The sequence below is a fragment of the Suncus etruscus genome, chromosome 11, assembly GCF_024139225.1.
Source record: "Suncus etruscus isolate mSunEtr1 chromosome 11, mSunEtr1.pri.cur, whole genome shotgun sequence".
Taxonomy (NCBI): domain Eukaryota; kingdom Metazoa; phylum Chordata; class Mammalia; order Eulipotyphla; family Soricidae; genus Suncus; species Suncus etruscus.
Window position 1 is genome coordinate 84,228,343 of NC_064858.1, and position 27,883 is coordinate 84,256,225.

At 48.1% G+C, this 27,883-nt stretch overlaps 2 protein-coding genes and 1 non-coding gene across 3 annotated transcripts in view; all 3 read right to left on the bottom strand.

Moving 5' to 3' along the window:
- The window catches only part of DNAJC14 (DnaJ heat shock protein family (Hsp40) member C14), a 1,080,043-nt gene that overhangs the window by 914,628 nt on the left and 137,532 nt on the right, over window positions 1-27,883 (bottom strand). The gene's annotated exons all lie outside the window — the stretch shown is intronic.
- Window positions 1,418-4,847, bottom strand: CD63 (CD63 molecule). Its single transcript, XM_049784075.1, has 8 exons — window positions 4,811-4,847; window positions 4,284-4,363; window positions 3,328-3,516; window positions 3,134-3,208; window positions 2,604-2,699; window positions 2,319-2,453; window positions 1,750-1,833; window positions 1,418-1,584 (listed from the first exon to the last, which is right to left on the bottom strand). The coding sequence occupies exons 2-8, from the start codon at window positions 4,347-4,349 to the stop codon at window positions 1,519-1,521; spliced, it is 711 nt and encodes a 236-aa protein (XP_049640032.1). The 5' UTR covers window positions 4,350-4,363; window positions 4,811-4,847; the 3' UTR covers window positions 1,418-1,518.
- LOC126023313 (U1 spliceosomal RNA) lies at window positions 8,700-8,867 on the bottom strand. The gene has a single exon (XR_007500481.1). It is a non-coding gene; the product is annotated as a U1 spliceosomal RNA (small nuclear RNA).

The following is a 27,883-nucleotide window of genomic DNA, read 5'->3' on the forward strand; positions in this document are numbered from 1 at the left end:
CTGAGCACTGCTGGGTGTGACCCAAAAACCAGAGTGGAAATGGCTCAGTTTAGGAAGAAGAAGAAATGGTGAGGAGGAATCACCATCTTAATATTGAGCAATTTCTGAGCCTGGAGCCAGGAATAACCCCTGAGCACTGCTGGGTGTGACCCAGAAACCACAAAAAAAAAAAAAAAAGAGTGGAAATGGCTCAGTTTAGGAAGAAGAGGAAGAAATGGTGAGGAGGAATCACCATCTTAATACGTCCCATGGTAAAAAAAAAAAAAAAAATGCAGGAATAGAACACTTAAATTCTATCACCTAAGTCAAGAAGGTGGATAGGTGGCCGGGAGAGCACTCAGGACTCAGCACTGCATCACCGCCCTCCAGCAATGGCTGATGTAGCTTCTGATGATATCACAGCTGAGCTGGCAGATGACATCCACAGTTTACCTGAGCATAGTCTGGGAAAACCCCTTCTATTCAAAAACAAATGGTGATGAAGATCTTCAAAAACAAATGGTGATGAAAGTAGCACATTGCTTTGATGATGGCACCAGAAGTCAAATGAGCATTGCTAGGTCCTGGAAGCCAGGAAAATAGCCTGTGTGCCGTGGTCTGGTCTCTACCAAACAGTACCTCTAGGACCAGTTCTCATGCTTCAAAGTTCCAGCAAGACAATGAACCACAGACGACCTCACTTTCACTGCCAGCTCAGTCAATCTCCTCAGCAAAACCCATTTTCTCAAGTTCCTCCCCAAAATAGATCTGCTGTCTTTCCCAGGGATGCAAACAGGATAGGATCCCAGAGGACAGTGACATGGGGAAAGGGGACAAGGATAGGGCCACAGATGTGGCTCAAATGCAGGGACACATACCTACCATGCACCAGACCCTGAATTGGCCCTGGCACAACTCAGCCCACAGAGCCTAGAGTGGGTGTACCTGTTGAATCCTGAGTACTTCCTAGCACTTTCTCACCCAAGCTCTGGTGGAGTGGATGGAGGGGAATATTGAATTTCTTGAGAGAAAGGAAAGAGAGAGAAAGAAGGGAGGGAGGGAAGGAAGAAGAAAAACAAAAATAAAAGGAGATGGAGAGAGGGAGGAAGAAAGAGGGGAGGGAAGGAGGGAGGGGAGGGAGGGAAGAGAGAGGGAAGGAGGAAGCAAGAAGGGAGGGGGGCATTGTATTAAAGAAAAAGGGGAGGATAAGGATCTCACTCTTTAAAACAGATTGGGGCTGGAGAGATAGCATGGAGATAGGGTGTTTGCCTTGCATGCAGAAGGACGGCAGTTCGAATCCCGGAATCCCTTATGTTCCCCCGAGCCTGCTAGGAGTGATTCCTAAGTGTAGAGCCAAGAGTAACCCCTGAGTACTGCTGGGTGTGACCCAAAAACAAAAACAAAAAAAGAAAAGAAAAATAAAAAAATAAGACACAGATTATTTCTCTTTTCAATCTGAAAAAATAATCCGTTTAATTGAAAAACCTGGAGTACACACCCCACCCAACCCTAGATGCAGGGGCTGTTGAGGCCAGACCCCTACATCACCTCATAGCCACTTCGAATGCTCTTCACAAGTAAGCAGGCAAAGACAACTCCCAGGACCTGAGTGGAAGAAGGTGGGATGAGGCATCAGAACTGCAAGAGACCTAATACCCAGAGTCACACATACCCCCCAACACACCCAGGGCTGCCCTCCCTCCTACAGCACCTCCCACTTGACACCATGCACCCAGATACCCCGGTTTGATTCCCTGACATGCCTCTCACCTCCACAGCAGCAATGCCCAGGGCTGCTTCAGCCACCACTTGCAAGCTATTCCTCAGCCAATGGCCAATAGTCTCTGTACAGCCCTGAAGTATGACAGAACAGGAAAAGATGAGATGCCTCCAGACACCTACGGCCATATGTCCCCTGACCCGTCTCTTCCATTCCACCCACCTCTTGCACTCCAACTCCCTAACACCCAGTTTTCCAGAACCCCAATCCTCTCCAGCCTTAGTCTCTGCCTCATACTGAGATATTTCCAAAAATAAATTTTTTGTTTGTTTTTTTGTTTTTGGGTCACACCCAGCAGTGCTCAGGAGTTACTCCTGGCTGTCTGCTCAGAAACAGCTCCTGGCAGGCACGGGGGACCATATGGGACACTGGGATTCAAACCAACCACCTTAGGTCCTGGATCGGCTGCTTGCAAGGCAAACGCCGCTGTGCTATCTCTCCAGGCCCAAAAAGATAAATATTTTTATAAATAAATTTAAAAATAAATATTTCCAAAATAAATTATTTTTTTCCAAAAAATACTTTAGATTCTAAAGTTCTAGCTCTGATACCCTCTTACCTCATTATGGATATCCTCCACTTTGAAATCAGTCCCACAGCCTAAAGTGACATTCAAGCAGCAGGAATCAGGTACTTGATTTTTGGGCATGATGTTTGCCCAATCCGAGTAGTTTGCAGCTCCACAACAACTAAACTGGAGGAGAAAAGTGTCAAGAGACAGGGCAATTGGAGACTCAAGTCTAGTCTCCATACAAAGCAGGAAATGATGCCACAGCTGGGTATAAAATAATCTAAAGATAAAAATCTTCCCCCATTACCCCGGCTCCTGGCAACCCCAACTCACCTTTTCCTGCAACTTGTCCACAAATATAGCAGTTTTGTTGTTCTTTCTATATTCCTTCATGTTATTCTCGAAGCTCTTATTAAACTCTGACATGATCTGGGAATAGGAAAGAACAAACAATTTAAGTAAAACTTCCTGTGAGAACATGGGTCCATGGAGCACTTGTGTAGAAAGGTGGGGTAGGTAGGTCCCTGGCACTGCAGTACCAAGCTCACAGCAGGGCTTGTGTGGAGCCCCACTCCAAAATATAAAATAAGGGGCTGGAGAGATAGCATGGAGGTAAGGCGTTTGCCTTTCATGCAAGAGGTCATCGGTTCGAATCCCAGCGTCCCATATGGTCCCCCGTGCCTGCCAGGAGCACTTTCTGAGCATGGAGCCAGGAGTAACCCCTGAGCACTGCCGGGTGTGACCCAAAAACCACAAAAAAAAAAAAAAATATATAAAATAAAATTCAGGCCATGTGGATTCCACAGAGCACAAGGCTTCACCACAGGCTTCAAAAGCAGTGGCGTTCCCAATTCATTGCTTACCTCGTTCTTAAACACATAGCCGGCAATGCCTGCAGCCACTTCCACCACCACAATAAGAGACAGCAAGATAGCAAACTGCAGGCACAAAACAGGAGTATCAGGTCTGGCATCTGGGTCAAAGGGACCCACTGGAACCCAGCCCGTCTCTGGCACATTCACAGAGACCCTGCCGGCAAGCACCCTGCTCCACTCACCGTGATTACAAGGCAGTTGTTCTCCTTGCAAGTGCCACAGCAGCCCACAAAGGCTACCAGGAAGAGGAAAGCGCCCACCGCAATGATGACCAAAGGCAACAGGGAGCCAGCCGTGGCCCCCTGGGAAACAGCCTGGTTCAAGAAGATTTGGGCCGCGACCCCCACAGCGATCAGACCAACTGCGCAAGCCTGAAAGGGGGACAGATCAGAGTTAGGGGAGACCTACTAGCCAGCACATCTACCGAGAGGAATGCAGTAGAACCCAACCCGGTAGACTTAAGTCCCACTAGGTCCCACACCTCCAGGACTGTGTGGGACAGAAGGCAGAGAGCCCGGCCCGGAGGGAGAGCAAAGGTTGCAGGAAGGAGTTCAGGACTCGGCCAGCCTTCAATTAGTGCAACCCCAGGGCTCACTTTGATCAGAGGGAAAGAAAACGTAGATCCAGGGCAGGCGCATTGCATTATCCTCCCCGGAGTGGTAGTTGCTTCCCAGGGGGGCACAAACCCCCTCAATAGTAAATTGGGGAGCGGGTAGGGGGGGGGTTAATCTCAGCCTCACTGGCTAGCTGGCTAGGGAAGAAGCTAGTGCGACTCTCTGGGGCACCCCAAAAGGGGGTGAGTCCCACACCAAACTGCAAGCCGGGATGAAAGGAGACGGGAGGAGAAGAAAGAGGGGGGGATCGAGGGCAACCTCGCGGCGATAGATAGCATCGGACCGTTGGCGGGTTGCCCCACCACCCCGTATCACAAGTGGTTGGGTCACCCGACAGGACAGGAAGGGCCGGGGAGGAGGGCAGGGGAGAAGAAAGGAGGGGGAAGGCAGAGGAGCGGGCCAGGGCGGGCCGGCCCAACCAGCCTTCGAAGTCCCCCAAAAGCTGGAGGGGGGGCGGCCCCGGGTCCCGGGCACATCTGGCTTCCAGGTGTCTCCCTGGGACCCGCGCTCCCGCACCGACTCACGCAAAAGGCCAGCAGGATCACGTAGAGCAAGAACTTGACGCATCGCATGGGTCCTTCCACCGCCATGGCTGCTGCAGGGCCTGGGGCCGAGGGGACAGAGAGAAGAGAGGCCAATGGTTTCCGGCTCCCCGAGGCGCTCGACGCCGCCCCCAGCTCGGCCCCCCATTCCCGGCCACTCCCATCGGTCGGGTCCACGTCTCCAGGCCCCCCTGCTCCGGGCCTGGGAAGCCCGGGGAGCCTGGGGCGGATCCAGGGTGCCTGCTACTGTCCACCCTGGGCCCGAGAGGTGCCCGGGGCCACCCCACCCCGCTTTAGAGCTTTTCTCCGTGCCCAGCCCGAGGGCAGAGACCCCGCCACGTCGCCCCGGAGCCCCGCGGGCTCTGCCAGACGTCTGCCAGACGCCCACCGGCCGCTGGAGGCCCGGCCAAGTGGCCAGGGGCCGGGATCGGGCACCGGCCGGGCATCCAGGGAGCCATCGGGACGGCCACGACAGCCAGCGGGCCCCCGGGGAGCCCTCCGGGCCTCACCTGCGCTCCGCGACGCTGCGCGCTCCTCTCCCGCCGCGGCTCCCGGGCGCTCTGGCTGCGCCCCCCGAGCTCGCCACGCCCCGGCCCGGCCCCGGCCCCTGCCCCGGCCCCAGCCCGGCCCCCGCCCCTGGCCGCTGGCCGCTCATGTGACTCCGGAGCAGCTGCGGCCTGACTCACTCACCCCGGGCGGCCCCCCAATCCGGCCATGGCCACGTGGCGACCCCCCCAAACGCCAGACGGCGCCCACCCGGGCCCAGCTGCGATGGGACGAAGACCCCGATGGCCCCTGCCACCCCGGGTCGGGAAGCAAGCGCCCGTCGGATCTCCAGGAGAAGGACTCGGATGGGGAGGAACAAGGGGTTCAGCCAAATCGGGGCGCGCAGCTGGAGCTGGAACTGGGACCCGAGCCCACCCGTGCTCACTCCCGTCTCCCGCTCCAGGAGGAGCCGCTGGCGGCCAGGGACAGGGTGCGGCCCGAGCAAACACTCCTGGAAAGTTCCCGGTCTCCAGGCCCGGAAGTGGATCGGGCCCCGAAATAGAGATCGGGGGTGTGCAGGCGGGCCTGGTCCAACTGGAGCAGCCCCCCAGTCCCTCTGGCCCTGCGGGGCGACTGCACCCCGCTCCGGTGGGACGGGGCCCGTGGGGAGAAGAGGCTTCCCGCAGCCCCCTGCATGGCTTCTCCCCCGTAGGACAGAAAGCCTTCCCCCCTCCAAAAAAAAAGATCTGGCGCAGAAGAAAGAGTTGGGCGAGAACCGAAGCGGTCAGGCCTTTCTTTGCTTGGCACGCTGACCTTGCAGGACACCGACGCGGATTCGATCTCCGACGTCCCGTTTGGTTTCTTTCCCCTTACCACCCCCACCCCGAGCTGCCAGGAGGAATTTTCTGGGAGCACAGCCAAGAGCAACAACACAAGAGCACAACAAATGCCCCAAGAGATAGAGCACAGCGGTAGGGCATTTGTCTAGCACTCGGCCAACCCGGGATGGACCCTCAGATTCGATTCCTGGCATCCCATAAGGTTCCCCCGAGCCTGTCAGGAGCGATTTCTGAGCGCAGGGTCAGATGGAACCCTTGAGCGCCGCTGCCGGGTGTGACCCAAAAATCCCCCCTCGGGGCCGGCGAGGTGGCGCTAGAGGTAAGGTGTCTGCCTTGCAAGCGCTAGCCAAGGATCAGGACCACGGTTCAATCCCCCAAGCCAGGGGCAATTTCTGAGCGTTTAGCCAGGAGTAACCCCTGAGTATCAAACGGGTGTGGCCCGAAAAACCAAAAAAAAAAAAAAATCCCCCTCCCCAAAAAAATAAAGAATAATTTATGGGGCCGGAGAGGTAGCACAGCTGTAGGGCATTTGCCTCGCACACGGTCGACCCGGGACTCTAGTTCGATTCCCGGCGTCCCATAAAGTCCCCGGAGCCTGCCAGGAGCGATTTCTGAGCGCAGAGCCAGGAGGAATCCCTGAGCGCCGCAGGGTGGGGCCCAAAAAGGGTAAATGAAAGCTGGGCATAGAACCAGACCCCCCCACTCCTGCCCACCCACCCCCAGAGTGGTGCCACACCTTAAGCTCCTAGTGGAGGCTGAGCGAGCGCTTGAGGAACTGCTTTGCCATGAGGAACCCAGAACCTGCAAGAGCGAAAGGTCGGAGAAGGAAACCAGTTTTGAAATGTCATTGATAAGCCAGCAAAGGGAGAAAGCTCTAGACGTCAAGTGCAGACCTGCCTAGGGTTCTGTCCGGCCCAGAGTTCTATCCCTGCACCTCAAGATTATTCCCAGGGGCCGGAGAGATAGCATGGAGGTAAGGCGTTTGCCTTTCATGCAGGAGGTCATCAGTTCGAATCCCGGCATCCCATATGGTCCCCTGTGCCTGCCAGGAGCAATTTCTGAGCCTGGAGCCAGGAATAACCCCTGAGCACGGCCGGGTGTGACCCCCAAAAAAAAAATCAAAAAGCCAAAAAAAAAAAAAAAAGATTATTCCCAGTCGTAGCCTAAGCAGCACCTTTATGATTTGGGGAGCGGCAGGGAGCCCCGAGTTTTACAGGGACTGACCCCTCCGGTACCACCCAAAATAAATAAATAAAAGAGGAGGATCCAAAGCTAGGGACGGAACTTTGGAAGATCCCAAGCTACGGCCGGAACTGGGATGTGTTTTGGTAGAGCACGTGCCTTCCCTTCCGGTGGCTCTGGGTCCCATTAGTGGCACAACAGGAGAAAAGAAAGATAAAGACAGACTTACCAGCCCAGGCCGGCTCCCTCCTCCCTCCTCCCTCCTTTCTCTGAACCTTGCCCCAGGACTATCTTAGCAGACAGACCGAGAAGGAAGAGCAAAAAAAGAGGATGATTTATGCTGCCGCTAAAAGGCAGGCTGGGGTTTAGGAGGGGGGGGGGGGGGGGATGAGGCAATAGAGGAAAAAGGTGGCAGAACCCTCCACCAGCTGGCAGAACTCTGCTCACACAGTGAGTGCAAACAGTTGGGCCTGCACAAAGGGTAACACCTTCCTGGGAGGGAAAGGGAATGTATTTCGCAGAGGGAACTCTTCCCCAGGAAAAGGAAAGGCTGAGGTGGTTGGGGAGGGTCTTTTGTTTTGGCTTTGAGTGGTTTTTGGTGGGAGGGGCGATGCCTGCTAGTGCTCCAGGGCTTTTCCAGGCTCCGTGCTCAGCAGCAACCCCTTTCAGTGGTCTTCAAACTATGGCCCCAGGCCACATATTGTATTTGTATCTGTTTTGTTTCTTCATTGCAAAATAAGATATATGCAGGACCCGGAGAGATAGCACAGCGGCATTTGCCTTGCAAGCTGCCAATCCAGGACCAAAGGTGGTTGGTTCGAATCCCAGTGTCCCATATGGTCCCCCGTGCCTGCCAGGAGCTATTTCTGAGCAGATAGCCAGGAGTAACTCCTGAGCACCGCCAGGTGTGACCCATAAACCAAAAAAAAAAAGAATTCGTTCATAAGTTTTGTTTTTACTATAGTCAGACCCTCCAATGCTCTGAGGGACAGTGAACTGGCCCCCTGTTTAAAAAGTTTGAGGACCCCTGCTAGGTGCTCAGGGGAGCATAGCAGTGTGGCGGCGCTGGGACAACATGCAAAGCAAGCACTTACCCTATACTATCTCTCTGTTCCAAAAATAGTTATTTTAAGGACATGACCAAAGGATTGTAAATAATTTTGGGGGTGCCTTGGAGCCCCATCTGGCTTTGCTGAGGGTTTACGATTGGTTCCCTCCTACCTGTGCTCAGGGAACCCTATGAAGTGCCAGGGATCAAGCAAGACAAGCACCGAACCTGATGTGCTGTCTCTCTTCTCTGGTCCCAGAATTTCTGTTTTTACTATTTTGAGAAATCTTCATACTTATATTCATACTTCATACTTATATATATATTTATATATACTTATATCTTCATACTTCATACATATTTTTCATCGTTACTACACCCTTTTACACTTCCACCAACAGTGTATGTGGATTTCTTTTTTTTTTTTTTTTTTTTGCGCACCTGATAGACCTCGGGCTACTCCCAAATCTGTGCTCAAAGGACTATGTGGTGCTGGGGATTAAAGTCTAGGCCTCCTAATACAAAGCAAACACTTCATCCCATGGTGCTATCATTGAAGCCCCTACTTCTTGTCCTTTGGATAATGGCAGTTCACAAGGTGTGAGGCTTTATCTTTTTTTTTTTTTTTTTTTTTTTTTGGACCACACCCGACGGTGCTCAGGGATTATTCCTGGCTGTCTGTTCAGAAATAGCTCCTGGCAGGCACGGGGGACCATATGGGACACCAGGATTTGAACCAACCACCTTTGGTCCTGGATCGGCTGCTTGCAAGGCAAGCGCCGCTGTGCTATCTCTCCGGGCCCATGAGGCTTTATCTTTTTTTTTTTCTTTCTTTCTTTTTTTCAGGGGAGAGCGCAAACGCAGTCCCCCACTACCACAAATTATGCAGTCGAGTTTCCCACATTTAGGGAAATCGCAGGGGTCAGCACATCCGGAGTGCAGTGGATAATGAGGCTTTATCTTATTATTTGAACTGAATTCCTCTAAGAATAAGTGATGCCAAGCATCTTTTTCTGTGCCTGCTTACCATCTACCTACAATATTTCTTTGGAGAAGTGTCTGTTCAGATACCCTGCCTGTTTTAGCTTAGTTTTGCTTTGCTTTTATAGGCCACACCCAGATCATGATTCTATGTTCAGATAATATTCCTTTGTTTTGTTTTGTTTTTTAGTTTTCAGGTAACACCTGGGGGGCTCAGGGGTTACTCCTGACTCTGCACTCAGAAATAGCTCCTGGCAGGCACAGGGGACCATATGGGATGCCGGGAATCACCAGGTCAGCTGCATGCAAGGCAAATGCCCTACAGCTGTGCTATCTGGCCCGTTTTTTGGTTTTGTTTTGTTTTCAATTGGACAGCTTGCTTATTTGCGTGGAGTTATATATGGTTTTACATAGACATGCATCATTTAACAACAGTTCGATCAATGCCAGAGAGGCTATACTCCAGGAAGTCCCATAATGCTCAATTTAAATATGTTATAGGCTATATGTACATCTAGGTTTGTAGAAAAAGAAATCTGTGACCTTGGGCTGGAGCAATAGCTCAGAGGTAGGTAGGGCATGCTACTGACCCAGGACGGACCCAGATTTGATGACCAGCATTCCATATGGTGCCCCACCCACCCCAAACCTGCCATTTCTGAGCAGAGTAAGGAGTAACCCCTAAATGCTTCCAAGTATGGCAAAAAAAAAAAAATCTGTGACCTTGGCAAACAGTAAAATCACCAGTGGGGGATTCCAAATAGATAGTAGAGCAGATAACATCTTGATGTAGCCACACAGTCTTTGATCCTAGCATCCTATATGGGCCCACCAGGAGCAATCCCTGACAGAACTAAGTCCTGAGCACGACCAAGTATGATCCAAAACCAACCTATAAAATAAAAATAGGGGGGCCGGGCGGTGGCGCTGGAGGTAAGGTGCCTGCCTTGCCTGCACTAGCCTAGGACAGACCGCGGTTCGATCCCCCGGCGTCCCATATGGTCCCCCAAGCCAGGAGCGACTTCTGAGCACATAGCCAGGAGTAACCCCTGAGCGTCACCGGGTGTGGCCCAAAAACCAAAAAAACAAAAAATAAAATAAATAAAAATAGGGCCGGGAAGGTGGCGCTAGAGGTAAGGTATCTGCCTTACAAGCGCTAGCCAAGGAACGGACCGCGGTTCGATCCCCCGGCATCCCATATGGTCCCCCCAAGCCAGGGGCGATTTCTGAGCACATAGCCAGGAGTAACGCCTGAGCGTCAAACGGGTATGGCCCAAAAATCAAAAAAAAAAAATTTAAAAAAAAATAAAATAAAATAAAAATAAAAATACCTACCCAGGGGGGTGGAGAGATGCATGGAGGCAGGGTGTTTGCCTTGCATGCAGAAGGATGGTGGTTCAAATCCTGACATCCCATTGACCCGGAATTTGAGCATAGAGCCAAGAATAATCCCTGAGCACTGCTGGGTGTGACCCAAAAACAAACAAACAAAAAAACCCTACCCAGGGGCTGGAGAGATAGTACAGCAGTAAGGCGTTTGTCTTAGATGTAGAAGGACAGTGGTTCAAATTCCGGCATCCCATATGGTCCCCTGAGCCTGCCAGGAGCAATTTCTAAGCATAGAACTAGGAGTAATCCCTGAGTGCAGCCAGGTGTGACCCAAAAACCAAAAAGAAAGAAAAAGAAAACCCTACCCAGGGGCTGAAGTGATAGCACAGTGGGTAGGGCATTTGCCTTGCACACGGCAGATCTAGGACAAACCTGGTTCAATCCTCAGCATCCTATATGGTCCCCCTGGCCAGGAGCGATTTCTGAGTACATAGCCAGGAGTAACCCCTGAGAGTCACCGGGTGTGGCCCGAAAACCTGTCAAAGAGTAATCTTTGAGTGCAGAGCCAGGAGTAACCAACCCTGAGCGTCGCTAGATGTGGCAAAAACAAAACAAAAAATAACTCAGGGTGGGCCAGAGCAATAGCACAAGTGGTAGGCTGATGAAGGTCCCGGTCTTCACCTGTTGGTCCCCAGAGCCTGCCAGGAGTGGCTCCTGAGTGCAGAGCCAGGCGTAACCCTTGAGCACTGCCAGATGTGACCCCAAAACAAAACAATACAAAAAAAAATCAACCCCAGGCTAGAAAGATAATACAAGCTCTATCTAACAATAGTCTTTGCCTTGCACGCAGTCTACCTGGGTTCAATTCCAGGTATTACATATGGTCCCCTGAGCACCACTAGGAGTGATCTCTGAGCATAGAACCCAGATTAAGCAGAGGGGCTGGAGCAATAGCACAGTGGGTAAGGTGTTTGCTCTGCATGCGGCCGACCTAAATTTGATCTTCAGCAACCCATATGGTCCCCCAAGCCCGCTAGCAATGATCCCTGTGCACAGAGCCAGGAGTAAATTCTAATAACTACCAGATGTGGCCCAAAAAACAAACAAAATAGAATAAGCACTAAGCATAACAGGTTTTGTAGCCCAAACCAAGATTATCAAAACTTTATATTTGGAGACAGCTCTAGGGCATTTGCCTTACATGTGGTCAACCTGGGTTTGATCCCCAGCATCCCACATGGTCCCCCAAATCTTCCAGGAGTAATTTATGAGTAGAGTCAAGAATAACCCTCATTGGGGCCAGAGAGATAGCATGGAGGTAAGGCATTTGCCTTTGATGCAGAAGGTCATTGGCTCGGATCCCGGCACCCCATATGGTCCCCCGAGCCTGCCAGGAGTGATTTCTGAGTGTGGAGCCAGGAGTAACCCCTGAGCACTGCTGGGTGTGACCCAAAAACCAAAAAAAAAAAAAAAAAGGAATAACACTGAGGGGCCCGAGAGATAGCAAGGAGGTAAGGTGTTTGCCTTGCATGCAGAAGGACAGTGGTTCAAATCCCGGCATCCCATACGGTCCCCTGAGCCTGCCAGGAGTGATTTCTGAACATAGAGCCAGGAGTAACTCCTGAGCGCTGCTGGGTGTGACCCAAAAACCAAAAGAAAATAAAGAATAACCCCAGTGTGTGGCCCCCCAAAATGTGTATTAGGAGCCAAAACAATAGTACAGCCAGTAAGGCATTTGCCTTGCATGTGGTTGACCCCACTTCCATCTCCAGCATCCCAAGTACCACCAGGACTGATTCCTGAGTGCAGAGCCAGGAGTAAACCCTGAACATTGCTAGGTGTGGTCGCAAAACAAAATAATAGCACTCATTTACCCCATCCCACCCACTACAATGATTCTTACTTCTTTTTTTTTTTCTTTTTTTGGTTTTTGGTTTTTGGGCCACACCCAGCGGTGCTCAGGGATTACTCCTGGCTGTCTGCTCAGAAATAGCTCCCAGCAGGCACAGGGGACCATATGGGACACCGGGATTTGAACCAACCACCTTAGGTCCTGAATAGGCTGCTTGCAAGGCAAATGCCGCTGTGCTATCTCTCCGGGCCCTGATTCTTACTTCTTATCTTAAAAAAATAAAATGTAATATATATAGTATTGAGTTATAATACTGTTTACCTAAACCCTATATAAAATTACAAACCAGGAGCTGAAGCAATAATACAATGAAAAGGCATTTGTTTGCATGTGGCCAATCTGTGCTCACCCCTTGTATCTTATATGGTTCCCATTTATTTCCCAAGGAGTAATTCCTAAGTACAAAGCCAAGGGTAACCTTTAAGCATTTCTGGGTGTTGACCAAAAACAAACAATTACAAGCCAAATTTTTGCCAAAACTAATCTAGTTGGGGGACCGGAATGATAGTATGGCTAGTTGGGCATTTGCTTTGCACATGGCCAACCTGCCAGAAGTAATTCTTTAGTTCAGAGCTAAAAGAAATCCCTGAGTAAAGCTGGTATGGCCCAAAAACAAACAAAAACACTAGTTGGACATAAGTTTTGGTGATTTGGTTTTGTTTTGTTTTTTGGGGACCACACCCAGTGATGCTCAGGGGTTACTCCTGGCTATGCGCTCAGAAGTCGCTCCTGGCTTGGGGGGCCATATGGGACACCGGGGGATCGAACCGCGGTCCGTCCTAGGCTAGCGCAGGCAAGGCAGACACCTTACTTCTAGCGCCACCGCGCCGGCCCCCAGTGATTTGGTTTTTGACTATACCCAGTCCCCATGGTCACTTTTGACTCAGTGGTTGGGACTCAAACCTGGAGTCCATTATAAAAAGCATGTGCGGGGCCAGAGCAATACCACAATGCCTTGCACTTGGCCAACACAGGACGGACCCCGGTTCAAATCCTAGCATCTCATATGGTCCCCTGAGCCTGCCAGGAGCGACTTCTAAGTGCAGAGCCAGGAGTAACCCTACCGGCTGTGACCCCAAACCAAATAAATAAATAAATAAAAATTAAAAGCATGTGCATCAATCCCTTAAATTATTTCCCCAATCCTAAAAAATATTTTTCAAGCCCATGGCTGGTTGGGGTTGGTTTGATAAGTACTCAGCAAAAGAGGCTGGATGGAACTAAAGAAATAGGGTATTTATCTTACACATGGCTAACCTGGATTCAATTCCCAGCACTTAACATGGTCCTCTGTTGTATTAATTATTAATCATAAAGTCCTAGAGGTGGTGGATGGATGGTGAGGCCATTCTCGGCTCAGCCCGGCGCCTGCAGCCTCTTTGTCCTCAGTTCTGTAGGTGCAGGGTGATGGAGAAGAAATGATTCACAGGCAGTCAGTTAAAGTTTCAGGAGATACCCAGTTTTATTACAAGGCCCTAACTGCCATGTACATATTCCTCACATGGCCTCTAAGCTAAGCAGCCTCTATCCTGCTCCAGCATCCATTCTATGTCTGATCTCTCTCCTACTACATCTCCCTCTCCCCTTCCCCCAGGAAACCTTTAAACACCAACCACAGACCCCTTCCAGCTGTGGAAGGGTCTCACCATTCAGGTGAGATAGGCAGGAAGTAGGGAGAGGGGTAACATTTCCTCTGTCCTTGTTTAAATAAAAAAAGAGAGGATAGCTTTTTTTTCCTAACCTCTGCCAAAGGCGGGAACCTTAAATTACCTAAAGCAGGGGCCGGGCGGTGGCGCTAAAGGTAAGGTGCCTGCCTTGCCTGCACTAGCCTTGGACGGACCGCGGTTCGATCCCCCGGTGTCCCATATGGTCCCCCAAGCCAGGAGCAACTTCTGAGCACATAGCCAGGAGTAACCCCTGAGTGTTACCGGGTGTGGCCCAAAAACCAAAAACCAAAAAAAAAAAAAAATTACCTAAAGCAACAAGTTTAAAGTGTATCATTAAAATATCAGCATTTAGGGCCTAAGAGATAGCATGGAGGTAGGGCATTTACCTTGTAAGCAGAAGGACGGTGGTTCAAACCCCGAGCCTGCCAGGAGCGATTTCTGAGCATAGAGCCAGGAGTAACCCCTGAGCGGCACCCAGTGTGATTCAAAAACCAATATAGATGATAGATAGATAGATAGATAGATAGATAGATAGATAGATAGATAGATAGATAGATAGATGATAGATAGATAGATAGATAGATAGATAGATAGATAGATAGATAGATAGATAGATAGATAGATGTAGCTCTCCAGCCCCCTAATTTGAGTTTTTTTTTTTTTTTTTGGTTTTTTGGGCCAAACTCATTTGATGCTCAGGGGTTACTCCTGGCTAGACTAAGCGCTCAGAAATTACCCCTGGCTTGGAGGGACCATATGGGACGCCGGGGTATCAAACCTCAGTCCTTCCTTGGCTAGCACTGGCAAGGCAGACACCTTACCTCTAGCGCCACCTCTCTGGCCCCTAATTTGAGATTCTTGTTGCTATTTAACCAAGCACTTTTATTTTTTTTTTATTTTTTTTTATTTTTTTTGGTTTTTGGGTCACACCCGGCGGTGCTCAGGGGTTTCTCCTGGCTGTTTGCTCAGAAATAGCTCCTGGCAGGCACGGGGGACCATATGGGACACCGGGATTTGAACCAATCACCTTTGGTCCTGGATCGGCTGCTTGCAAGGCAAATGCCGCTGTGCTATCTCTCCGGGCCCTACCAAGCACTTTTATACTGGAACATCTTAGTTCCTTTCCATAAACTTCCCTAAACAAAATTACAAGAACATTTATACAGAAAATACTATTTGAAAACGAGCTAGTAAATGTTGGGTCACATCTTGCCGTTAGTTCTTAGTGTGGAGGACGCAGCACACCCTCACCATCACTGCAGGATTTTTACCCTCACTCAAAATGGCAAAATGCAATATGTGTTTAATATATTATTGTTAAAAATCATATGCTTTTGTGTGAGTGTTTGTCTGTTTTGGCAGGTCACTGCGTGGTGTGGCTCTCTGACTCTCACAGTTTAAAAATTTGGCTCTTTGTATCGAACTTGTTTTACCAGTTTGCACTTGGGCTCAAGTATGCATAGGATAAAGACCCTTATTTTTTGCAGTGGGAGGAGATTCACTATTCCTTATTCTTTTCTTTCTTTCTTTCTTTCTTTCTTTCTTTTTTTTTTTTTTTTTTTTGGTTTTTGGGCCACACCTGGTGATGCTCAGAGATTACTCCTGGCTATGTGCTCAGAAATCGCTCCTGGTTTGGGGAATCATATGGGACACCGGGGGATCGAACCGTGGTCCGCGCTAGGCTAGCACAGGCAAAGCAGATGCCTTACCACTTGCACCACTGCTCCAGCCCCTATTCCTTATTCTTTTATCCCTTAATATCCAGACAATCAATAAGATCAGCAGGATGATGTTCACCAACATTAAAATTCCAGAAATGGTCAAGGATATATACAGGAAAGAGAGGCAGCTATGTACTTAAAAAAAAAATGTGTTTGCATTACTGACCACAGCCAACCTAAAGCGAAAACTTTGCACAACACCAAACCAATATGTTTGAAACAAGGTGGCATAATCCATAAAATTAACCGCATAAGAGATCCAAAGATTGCCGAGGGAGATTTCCAAGAAAGCATTTCACCTACAGTTGATGAGGGTTGGGTTGCACCCTGATGGAGTGCCAATTGATCTTTCATGGATTTCTGCATGGACTCTAGCTTTGAAAGATCTTGGATCAAGCCCAGGCACCCATTAGTCTTACATTGCAGATTTCTCCTTAGTGATCTTTGGGATGTGTCTACCATTTTCCAGGAAGGGACTCAAATCTGCACCTCCCCCCCCAAATGGGCTTCTTTGCCATCTTGGGCATGTCTTGAAATTGAACTTCACCTTGCATGTTGGATGGCCTTTCCAACATCTCTTCAGAGGATCTCTAACTTCGGATTACAGTGGGACTATTTGATTGCTTCTTAAGATCTCTGTAACCTACTAGATCTTTGATCTCTAAACTCCAGCTATGTCACTTGATCTTCTTAGGAAAATCTTTTGTTGTTGTTGTTGTTGTTGTTTTTGTTTTTTTTTTGTTTTTGGGTCACACCCAGCAGTGCTCAGGGGTTACTCCTGGCTCTACACTCAGAAATTGCTCCTGGCAGGCTCAGGAGACCATAAGGATGCCAGGATTCGAACCACTATCCTTCTGCATGAAAGGCAAACGCCTTACCTTCATGCCATCTTACCAGCCCCCTTCTTAGGAAGATCTTATTAGAACTCTTCATCTTGTACTTCGTGGATTGTGGAATTATCTTCTCTGGAGTTTATCATTGATTCCTGGACTCATGTTTATGGTTATGGTTATGGATACCTTGTCTTTAGGCTTAGAAGTTTTTCATTACTTCTTCCTTATGATGCACTTATGCAAACTGCTGCCTTTTGATTGTTTAGGTTTTCCCTTATACATATAGGGTCTTCTACTTATTTACCAATTGTATTATATTTTTATATATTAAATGAGAGGGCATTGTTAAGTATTTAGAGTTTTCTTTTCATTTTTTTTTTTTTTTTTTTTGGTTTTTGGGCCACACCCGTTGATGCTCTGGGGTTACTCCTAGCTGTCTGCTCAGAAATAGCTCCTGGCAGGCACGGGGGACCGTATGGGACACCGGGATTCGAACCAACCACCTTTGGTCCTGGATTGGCTGCTTGCAAGGCAAACGCCGCTGTGCTATCTCTCCAGACCCAAGAGTTTTCTTTTTTCATGAGAATTCCCAGGCCCTTTTTTATTTGCAATAATATTAAACCATCCACTTATAAATGTTTTGGTCTCCCATCATCTGTAATTCTACTAGGTTATGTGCTTGAACTATAGTAGATACAAGAATTTTTAGTTAAAAGACTGGAACACAGGTATCGCAGACTGCTGCCACTGGAACCATGGAGTGAGCCTGCCATTAAATGAACTTGAATACTTAAAGGAAGAGGTGAGGAGAACAATCTATAATTTTTAAAGCATACTCATTTAAATGAGGGGAGAAAAAACCCCAACAACATCATAAGTTAACTGAATTAATCACTTAGCTCTTTAGCCTAAGAAAAAATTTAATTTGTGAATAACCTATGATGAAAGAAAGTTATCAATTAAGCCCAAAGCATTAGTGCAAACAGTACAATGTGCATATTTGTTTTCCTCTCTTTAAACACCAAATAAAATGCTGGTGAAGAAGTGGAAACACAACTAGAAGCTGACTTCTCTACTAAAGCATTTGGGTATTGCATGTAAGTTAGGCAACAGTCATGATAATAAAAAGTTCTAGACAGAAACAAAATCATTAAGGAAGGAATAACTTTTTAAAACCATAATGCAGGCTACTTGCTATTTATGCAGTGGTGTTATAAAAGCTTCTAAATCTTCATAAAATCTTCTCAATTCAGTACTGCTTCAGTATCATGGCACAAAGAGTCAAAGTGTGACTGGACACAAGAACCAGAATTTTAAAATTGTAAGCCAAATGCTGGGTAATATTTAATGTGAACATTGGACATGGATGGTCAGATGAAAGATACCAAAATGTCATATTTAGAGGTTTTTATAATATTTCTCTTTGGTCTATGTTTCCCTGCCTGCTTTCCCACCTACTACCTTTCAGGTAGGGGCCCTGTTTGAATCTGAATAAATAGGAATTAAGCTGGAGGAGAAGGTCCTTTTGCAGCTGGTTGGACAGGGATTGGGAATTTTGCCTTCCCTTCCTGGAAGCTCTGTGGGAATCAAACCCCAACCAATCTCCTAGAAAATGTGACACTACAGTCCTCCACCAGGCAAGATCCCTTAGTGCAGAGCTAGTTGTGGCCCTATAAACAAAAAATAAAGAAGAGGCTGGGGATATTTATTGTGGTAGAGAACACGTCTACCATTTTCAAGGCTCTAAGAGCAATCTCTGACACCAATCTCTGACTGAGATTATGGCCAGATTATGAACGGATAAGGCACTTCCCTTGCATGCAACTGACCAGGGTTGAATCCCTCTCATTCCCCAAATCAGCCAGATGTGATTCCTGAGCACAGAGGCTAAGCCTAACCCCTAAGCAATGCTAGGTATGGCCCCTCAAAATAAAAAATTACTCTCGGGGGCCGGGCGGTGGCGCTAGAGGTAAGGGGCCTGCCTTGCCTGCGCTAGCCTTGGACGGACCGCGGTTCGATCCCCCGGCGTCCCATATGGTCCCCCAAGCCAGGAGCAACTTCTGAGCGCATAGCCAGGAGTAACCCCTGAGCGTTACCGGGTGTGGCCCAAAAACCAAAAAAATTAAAAATAAAAATAAATAAAAATAAATTACTCTGAAGGAATTTGAGGGCCCAAGCGATATTTTTCCATGGTTTTGAACGCCTGCATTGTGAGCAAAAGGTGGCCAGTTCAAATCCCTGCACCACCACATGCAATAAGGGTTGTCCCACAGCTCTAAAATTTGTCTGCTGGCTCTGCTCTGACCCTCGCTGTGATTTCCAGCCACACCGAAATCAAGTGTGTGTAAGCACCAGAACTAAGAGATGTGACCGTCAGTGTGCATCAACACTAAGACATGTGCAAGCAGCACGACCAGAAAGTGTGACGCCTGGAGAGCAGAGCAACTCTGGAACACACTACTAGCATGGTTGAAATAAATCTGAAGAGGATCAGGGATGTAGCTCAGTGTGAAGTCCTTGTCTTGTTGTATCAGACCCTAGGTTAAAAAAAAAAAAAAAAAGTGGGTGGCCGGCAAGGTGGCGCTAGAGGTAAGGTGTCTGCCTTGCAAGCACTAGCCAAGGAAAGACCACAGTTCGATCCCCCGGCGTCCCATATGGTTCCTCTAAGCTAGGGGCAATTTCTGAGCACTTAGCCAGCAGTAACCCCTGAGCATCAAATGGGTGTGGCCCGAAAAAACAAAAAAACAAACAAAAAAACAAACAACATGGTAATATATAAAAAAAATAATAAAAAGAAAAAAAGTGGTTCAGAGAGATAGCACAGCAGTAGGGCTTTTGCCTTGCACGATGCCGACCAGGGATGGACCTGGGTTTGATTCCCAACATCCCATATAGTCCCCTGAGCCTTCCAGGAGCAATTTCTGAGGACAGAAGCAGGAGAAACCCCTGAGTACCGCCAAATGTGGCCCAAAAAAACAAACAAACAAATAAATAAATAAGTAAATAAATAAATAAGTAAATAAAATGAACCAGAGGGGCCGGAGAGATAGCATGAAGGTAAGGAGTTTGCCTTTCATGCAGAAGGTCATCAGTTCAAATCTCAGCATCCCATATGGTCCCCTGTGCCTGCCAGGGGCGATTTTTGAGCATAGAGCCAGGAATAACCCCTGAGTACTGCCGGGTGTGACCCAAAAACCAAAAAAAAAAAGAAAAAGAAAAAGAAAATGAATCAGAGAGATTGTAGGGTGTAAAGCCCTTGCCTCACCTGACTGCAACTATGGCAATGACTCAAATCCTAGCACCATATGGTCCCCTGTGCACCACCAGCTGTAGCCCCTGAGCACTGAGCCAGATGAGCTCTCTGGTCATACAGTCAGGAGAAAACCTTGAGATCCATTGGGTATGGCCAAAAAATAGGGGGGATCATAGTGATAGTATAGTGTCTTGTATGTGGCTTACCCAGGTTCAATCCCCCACATATGGTCCCTTGAGCCCACAAGTGGAGATCCCTGAGAGCAGACCCATAGCAGCACCCAGTAAGACCCAAAAATAAGGACCTGAAGAGATAGCACAGCGGTGTTTGCCTTGCAAGCAGCCGATCCAGGACCAAAGGTGGTTGGTTCGAATCCCAGTGTCCCATATGGTCCCCCGTGCCTGCCAGGAGCTATTTCTGAGCAGACAGCCAGGAGTAACCCCTGAGCACCGCCGGGTGTGGCCCAAAAACCAAAAAAAAAAAAAAAAAAATGATGTTGCAAAACAAAGGAAAGAGGTCAGAGAAATCAGCAAAAAAAAAAACAAAAAAAAAAAAAAACCTTGGGGCTAGGAGCCAAAGAGATAGCATGGAGGTGGGGCATTTGCCTTGCATGCATAAGGATGGTGGTTCGAATCCCGGCATCCCATATGGTCCCCCAAGCCTGCCAAAAGAAAAATAAAAAAAAAACAAAAACCTGGGGCCAGAGTGATAGTACAGAGAGTAAAGTGTTTGTCTTGCATGTAGCCAACCCAGGATCCTATAGCACTGTGATGTGATTCCTGAATGCTGACCCAGGAGTAAGCCCTGAACACCACAGAGTATAGCCCCCCCCCCAAAAAAAAAAAGAGGGGGGGCTGGAGAGATAGCACAGCAGCATTTGCCTTGCAAGCAGCCAACCCAGGACCTGAGGTGGTTGGTTCGAATCCCGGTGTCTTTTTTTTGTTTTTTGGGCCATACCCAGCGGTACTTAGAGGTTACTCCTGATTATCTGCTCAGAAATAGCTCCTGGCAGGCACGGTGGACCATATGGGATGCCGGGATTCAAACCAATGACCTTCTGCATGAAAGGCAAACGCCTTACCTCCTTGCTATCTCTCCAGTCCCAACAAAAAACTTTATGCCAGAAAATATCTCAGAGGCAGAACACATGCGTTCTGCTCATGTATACAGGATATGTAAGGTTCCAAAACTAAAAAAAAAAAAAAATGAAGGTGGGAATGGTGCAATAGCACAGAGGTAGGGCTTTTGCTTTGCACATAGCTGACCCAGGTTAGATCTGTGGCATGCATGTGGTCCCCCAAGCCTGCCAGAAGTCATTTCTGAGCTCATAGACAGGAGTAAGCTGAGTGCCACTGAGTTTGGCCCAAGAACAAACAAAAAGGATGAAGGCATTCTATCTTGGATAGTAAACCACATCTTAACCTCTTAACCTCATATCTGTTTTTTTCTCTCTCTCTCTCTCTCTTTCTTGATTTTTTGGGCCCACACCGGGCAGTACTCAGGGCTTACTACTGGCTCTATTCTCTGGGGTCACTCCTGGTATACTCAAAGGTCAGTTGCATGTTAGGCAAGAGCCTTAATTAACCCTTGTACTATCTCTCTGGCCCCTAGATCAGTGATTTTAACCGTCTGTCTGAAGAGCATGACAAGTTTAGGCACAAAAATAGGTTGAAAGCCATGTGCTCCTGTTATGGTTAGCAAACTGCTGCATAGCATAGATGAGGGCTGTTGGAGACCCAGAAGGCTTGCTGTAAAGGGTGTGCTTAATGTACTCTAATGGGAGTAACAGGAAGTCTTGGAGTCAGCTATCTTGGGATTGGGCCGACCTTGACAGGAGGATGGTGCTTCGGGTGGAAGACAGATAGGACACTTCATCAAAACCGGAAAGGAGTACTGAGCAGCGCTTCAGGGAACAAAGCCAAGGATGGCTGCCTGTAGGAGGGCAGAGAATGTAGGGGGACTACGAGATTACTTCTACAAACCTACAAACCTGGGTACTGGAGGTGGTGATCACCCAAGGCAAGAAGGACATTAAGGGATCTCTAGGTGAAGTCCTACCTGAATATGGTATGAGCTGTAGGAGAGATAAGCATTTAGATGAAATGTGAGATAAAAAATTATGGAGGTAGAGGGGCCCAAATAAGAGTAGTATACTTGCTTGCACACAGTCCTCACAGGGTTCCTTCTACAGCACCCCATATAGTCCCCCAAGCCTGCGAGGAGTGATCCCTGAGTGCAGAGCCAGGAGTAAGCCCTGAGAACTGCCTGATGTGGACCAAAACATGAAGGAAAAAAAGATCAGAGGGGGAGAGGAAGATAGTACAGTGGGGAAGGTAACTGCCTTGGATGTGGCCAACCAAGATTCAACTCCCAGCACCACATGTGATCCCCTAGTCCCCAATAGAGATCCTGTGTATAGTCAGGAGCACTGCATCCTGAACAGAGTTAGGTGTGGCCCCAAAACAAAAACATTTTTAATTATGACTGAGGTAATATGGTGTACAGTAATATTAATAGTTAAGTTTTTTGGTTTTTTTTTTTTTTTCGGACCACAGACGTTTGATGCTCAGGGGTTACTCCTGGCTAAGCGCTCAGAAATTGCCCCTGTCTTGGGGGGACCATATGGGACGCCGGGGGATCAAACCGTGGTCCTTCCTTGGCAAGGTAGACACCGTACCTCCAGCACCACCTCACCGGCCCCAATAGTTATGTTTTTGACCTATAAAGTTTCTGATCAACATCCAGTACTAAAATATCTAAAACCTGGGGCTGGAGAGATAGTACAGCAGTGTTTGCCTTGCAAGCAGCCGATCCAGGACCTAAGGTGGTTGGTTCGAATACCAGTGTCCCATATGGTCCCCAGTGCCTGCCAGGAGCTATTTCTGAGCAGATAGCCAGGAGTAACCCCTGACCATTGCCGGGTGTGACCCAAAAACCAAAAAACAAACCAAAAAAAAAATCTAAAACCCTTTATTACATTCAGGTCACAAGGCCACTCAACATCCCTTACCCATAATCTTTTTTTTTGGTTGTGTTTGTTTGTTTGTTTGGGGGCCACACCCAGCAGTGGTCAAGGGTTACTTCTGGCTCTGTACTCAGAAATTACTCCTGGCAGGCTGGAGGGACTATATGGGATGCCTAGGATCAAACCTGGTTAGCCACGCACAAGGCAAATGCCCTACTCACTGTGTTTATCACTCAGGCCCCTGGTTTGGTGGGGTTATTTTGTTGTTGTTGTTGTTGTTGTTGTTGTTCTTGCTATTAAAACCATTGTGAGGGCATGGAGAGATAGCATGGAGGTAGGGCATTTGCCTTGCATGCCTAAGGACAGTGGTTCGAATCCCGGCATCCCATATGGTCCCCCGAGCCTGCCAGGCCGGGCAATTTCTAAGCATAGAGCCAGGAGTAACCCCTGAGCGCTAGGATGGACCTCAGTTTAATCCCCGGCGTGCCATATGGTCCCCTAAGCCAGGAGCGATTTCTGAGCTAGCCAGGAGTAAGCCCTGAACATCACTGGGTGTGGCCCAAAACCAAAAAACAAACATTGTGATCTACAAAGTTTTTCATAGTTGCATTTTAGATATACAGTGAATCAGGGCCAATTCCACCACCTATGTCGACTTCCCTCTATCAATGATTCCCAGAATGCATCATATACCACCACTCTTTGCCCCCTGGCCTGCCAGTATAACAAGCCCACTTAAGTTTAAATTGTAAAAGTTTGGGCCCCGAGAGATAGCACAGCGGTGTTTGCCTTGCAAGCAGCCGATCCAGGACAAAGGTGGTTGGTTCGAATCCCGGTGTCCCATATGGTCCCCCGTGCCTGCCAGGAGCTATTTCTGAGCAGACAGCCAGGAGTAACCCCTGAGCACCACCGGGTGTGACCCAAAAACCAAAAAAAAAAAAAAAATTGTAAAAGTTTAGGTCTCTTGGGGGCCAGAGAAATGGCACAGTGGTAAGGCATTTGCCTTGCATACATACAGCCGACCCGGGAAGGACCCGATTCAATTCCCAGCATCCCATATGGTCCCCTGTTCCTGCCTGGAGCGATTTCTGAGCACAGAGCCAGAAGTAACCCCTGAGTACTGCCAGGTGTGACCCCCCCCAAAAAAAAAAAATAAAACAAAATAAAATAAAAAGTTTAGATCTCTTGATTCTATTGTTGACTTTGGCGTAGATATTTAGGTCTGTACTTTTCTCTCCACCAATGTACCTGAGTTCACTTGGCCCCTGACCCCCATTCTTTCTTTTTTCTTTTCTTCTTTTTTTTTTTTTGTTTTTGTTTTTGGGCCACACCCATTTGACGCTCAGGGGTTACTCCTGGCTATTTTCTTTTCTTCTTAATTTTATAAAAAAAATGCAGAAATATGAAGTAAAAAAAACTAAAAACCCAAGGCTATAATAAAGGCAGGAGCCCCTATTTAAAAGATAAAAAAAAAGTGGGGGGACCGAAGCAATAGCACAGCGGGCAGGACGTTTGCCTTGCATGCAACCTACCCAGGACCAACCGGTTTAATACCCCACATCCCAGCATCCTATGTTTCCTTGAGTCTGCCAGGAGTGACTTCTGAGCACAGAATGGAAAGGAAATATCTTTGGCCTAAAAACAAGAAGACCCTACCCATGAAGCATCCTGAAGCATCCAGCAAGTACCTACCTGCTTACCTTCTGTAGGAGTTCTATCACTCTGACCCTGACTTGACTTTCTTTCCTTTTTGTTTTTGTTTTCTTTTTTTTGGGGGGGTGGAGGGTCACACCCAGCAGCACTCAGGGGTTATTCCTGGCTCCTAGCTCTGTTCTCAGAAATCACTCCTAGTAGTTAGTGCTCAGAGTACTATACCCTACCCACTATGCTATCACTTTTGCCTGCACCTGGCAGCACTCAGGGGTTACTCCTGTCTCCACATTCAGAAATCACTCCTGGGGGACTCAAGTGACAATATGTTTTTTTGTTTTGTTTTGTTTTGATTTTTGTGGGTTTTTTGTTTTTTTTGTTTTTTTTTGGTTTTTGGTTTTTGGGCCACACCTGGTGACAGTCAGGGGTTACTCCTGGCTATGAGCTCAGAAATCATTCCTGCCTTGGGGGACAATATGGGATGCCTGGGATCAAACTGATGTCTGTCCTGGATCAGCTGCATGCAAGGCAAATGCCCTACCACTGTGCTATTGCTCCAGCACTCAGGTGACAATATGGAATGCTGGAATCAAACCCAGGTCAGCCAATTGCAGGGCAAATAGTGCTTACCAGCTGTACTATCTCTCTGGCAACTGCCACGAGCCGCTTGGGGCTCGGCAGGAGCAGCTGGACACAGAAATAACAGTGGGATCCTTGAGGAGAGTGGGCACAGAATTGTGATCAGACCTCATACCAAGAGTTTGTATCTAGCTCATTTATTCACTCAAAAAGTAGGGCTTTTTTTTTTTGGGGGGGGCACATCAGGCATCGCTAGGGGTTTCTCCTGACTCTATGCTTAGAAATCGTTCCTGGCAGGCTCGGGGATGCCGGGATTCGAACCTCTGTCCTCTGCATGCAAGGCAAATGCCCTACCTCCATGCTATCTCTCTGGCCCCAATCATCAAAATATTCTATAGAATTACTTGACATCTTTTTTAATTGTTTATTTATTTATTATTGGGTTTGGGGGGGTCACATCCAGTGAGCTCAGGGGTACTCCTGGCTCTATGCTTAAATTGGATTTTGTTTCTGTTTGTTTTGTTTTTGTTTTTGTTTTTGGGCCACACCCAGTGAGGGTTATGCACTCAGAAATCACTACTGGCTTGGAGGACCATATGGGACACCAGGGGATCAAACCACAGTCCATCCTAGGTCAGTGCATGCAAGGCAAATGCCCAAATGCTGCGCCACCACTCCAGCCCCTGGGTTTTGTTTGATGCTAAGATTATCTTTAAAATCAAGTGACTATGACTCAGGACCAGATGCTCTGATTCTTCAGTAATTTTCACTTTCTTATCTCCTGACCTATAGCATTCCTATAGTGACCAGGAAGGCCTGGAATGACCAGGCCTCAGCACATTTACTTGGTCACTAGGAAATGGTTTTGATTTACAGAAGTCTTATTGGTCTTTAGAGGGACTCTGAGAGATGTCTTCAGGATGCTAGTAAAACTATGTCTGAAATGAAAGGGGTGAATTTATGTCACGACCTCTATCAATATCCCCTTTACCCTAAGCATCTCATGGCAATTGTGGGTACAGGCAACCAAAGGCTTTTTGTTTGTTTGTTTTGGGGCCGCATCCAGTGATGCTCAGAGGTTACTCCTGGCTATGCACTCAGAAATCGATCCTGGCTTGGGGAACCATATGGGACGTCAGGTGATCGAACCGTGGTTTGTCCTAGGCTAGCGCTGGCAAGACAGACACCTTACTGCTCTGCACCACCGCTCCAGCCCCGAATGCTATTTTTTTTGGATCATATCCAGCAGCACTCAGGGGTTACTCCTGGCTCTACACACTCAGAAATCGCTCCTGGCAGGCCCGGGGGACCATATGGGATTCGAACCACTGTCTTTCTGCATGCAAGGCAAACACCTTACCTCTATGCTATCTCTCTGGCCCCACCCAAAGGCTTTTTTGAGCTGACTGCCCTCCCTTAGCCATGGGCTCTAGGCTAGGGTTCCTTCTACAGAGGTCGTAACAGGCTATAACTTTCTTTGTTATCTTTTTTGTTTTGTTTTGTTCTTGTTTTTGGGTCACACCCAGTGGCACTCAGGAGTTACTCCTGGCTCTGCACACAGAAGTCACTCCTTGCAGGCTCAGGGGATCATAGGGGATGAAAGGATTCGAACCGGGGTTCATCCTGTGTTGGCTGTGTGCAAGTCAAACGTCCTACTGCTGTGCTATCGCTCTGGCCCCTCTTTTTTTTTTTTTTTAATCTTTTTCATTCCCCACCTACTTATCTTTCCCTTTAGTGTTGTGATGATTGAGGATCACACACTTGCTGGCAGAGCTGACACAGACTTGTGGTGCCAGGAACTTTTTTTTTTTTTTTTTTTTTTTTTTTTTTTTTTTTGGTTTTTGGGCCACACCCTGTGATGCTCAGGGGTTACTCCTGGCTATGCGCTCAGAAGTTGCTCCTGGCTTCTTGGGGGACCATATGGGGCGCCGAGGGATCGAACCGCGGTCCGTCCTAGGCTAGCGCAGGCAAGGCAGGCACCTTACCTCCAGCGCCACCGCCCGGCCCCGGTGCCCGGAACTTTAATACTTAATACGCCACACTAGTGTCACACTTAACATGGGGACAGTGCCAGAGATCAAACTCTACTTGCAGAGCAGACACTATGCTACTGAGCTATCAGGGACTCTTGTGTTAAAGAAACATGGGGGGGTGGGGTGGCAGAAAACTGCAGAATAGCCTCTGAAAGAGCTTAAAGGGAAAACCACAGGGCCAGAGAGATAGCACAACGGTGGAGCGTTTGCCTTGCACGCAGCCAAGTTCCCCTTGCCTGCCAGAGGTGATTTCTGAGCTCATAGCTACAAGTAAATACTGAGCGCTGCAGGTGTGACCCAAACAAAAATAAATAAAAATAAATAAACAAATAAATAAATAGGAAACCTCTACAATCCTACCAGACATGGTACTAGTCACCTAGACCTAAGAGTTCATTTAATCTTTCTGTTTTGTTTTGTTTTGTTTTGTTTGCTGGCCACACGTAATGGTGCTCAGGTCTTACTCCTGGCTCTGCGCTCAAGGATCACTCCTTGGGTAATCATTTGGGGTGCCAGAGATCAAACCTGGATCTGCCACATGAAAGGCAAGTGCAGTGCCTCCTGTTCTATCTCTCTAGCCCCAGAGAGCTCGCTTAATCTTTAAAACAACCCTATAGGGTCTGTCTGCTCTGTTCATTTCTGAAATCAGGAAGCTGAGGCTTCAAGATAGGATGTGTGCATCATAGCTAAAGCCAGGAAAAGGCTATCTGGAGATCTGACCACAGAACTCTGGGGTTCCAAAGCCACAGCTCTTCCCTCTCTCTGTTGGTCTGTTGAAGACCAAGACAAAGGGAAGTACTTAATAAGAGAAAGGGGCCAATGGCAGAAGCATCACATATTCTGGAAAAGGAAAAGCCTTCATGAGTGAGAAGCCAGAAAAGTACTTGGCAATGGGCATCTTCCTCATGCCCAGGCTGGATTTGGAGAGCTGCTCCCCAGATGTTCAGATGGGGAAATGGCAGAATACAAGGAGGGTCAAAAGGACAGGGGCCAACAGTGGACATAGTACAGTGGACAGGACCTTTTTGGCCTGCATGTGGCTGATCTGGATTCAATCCCAGCATCCTGTATGCCTCCTGAGCCCTGCAGGAGTGATTCCTGAGT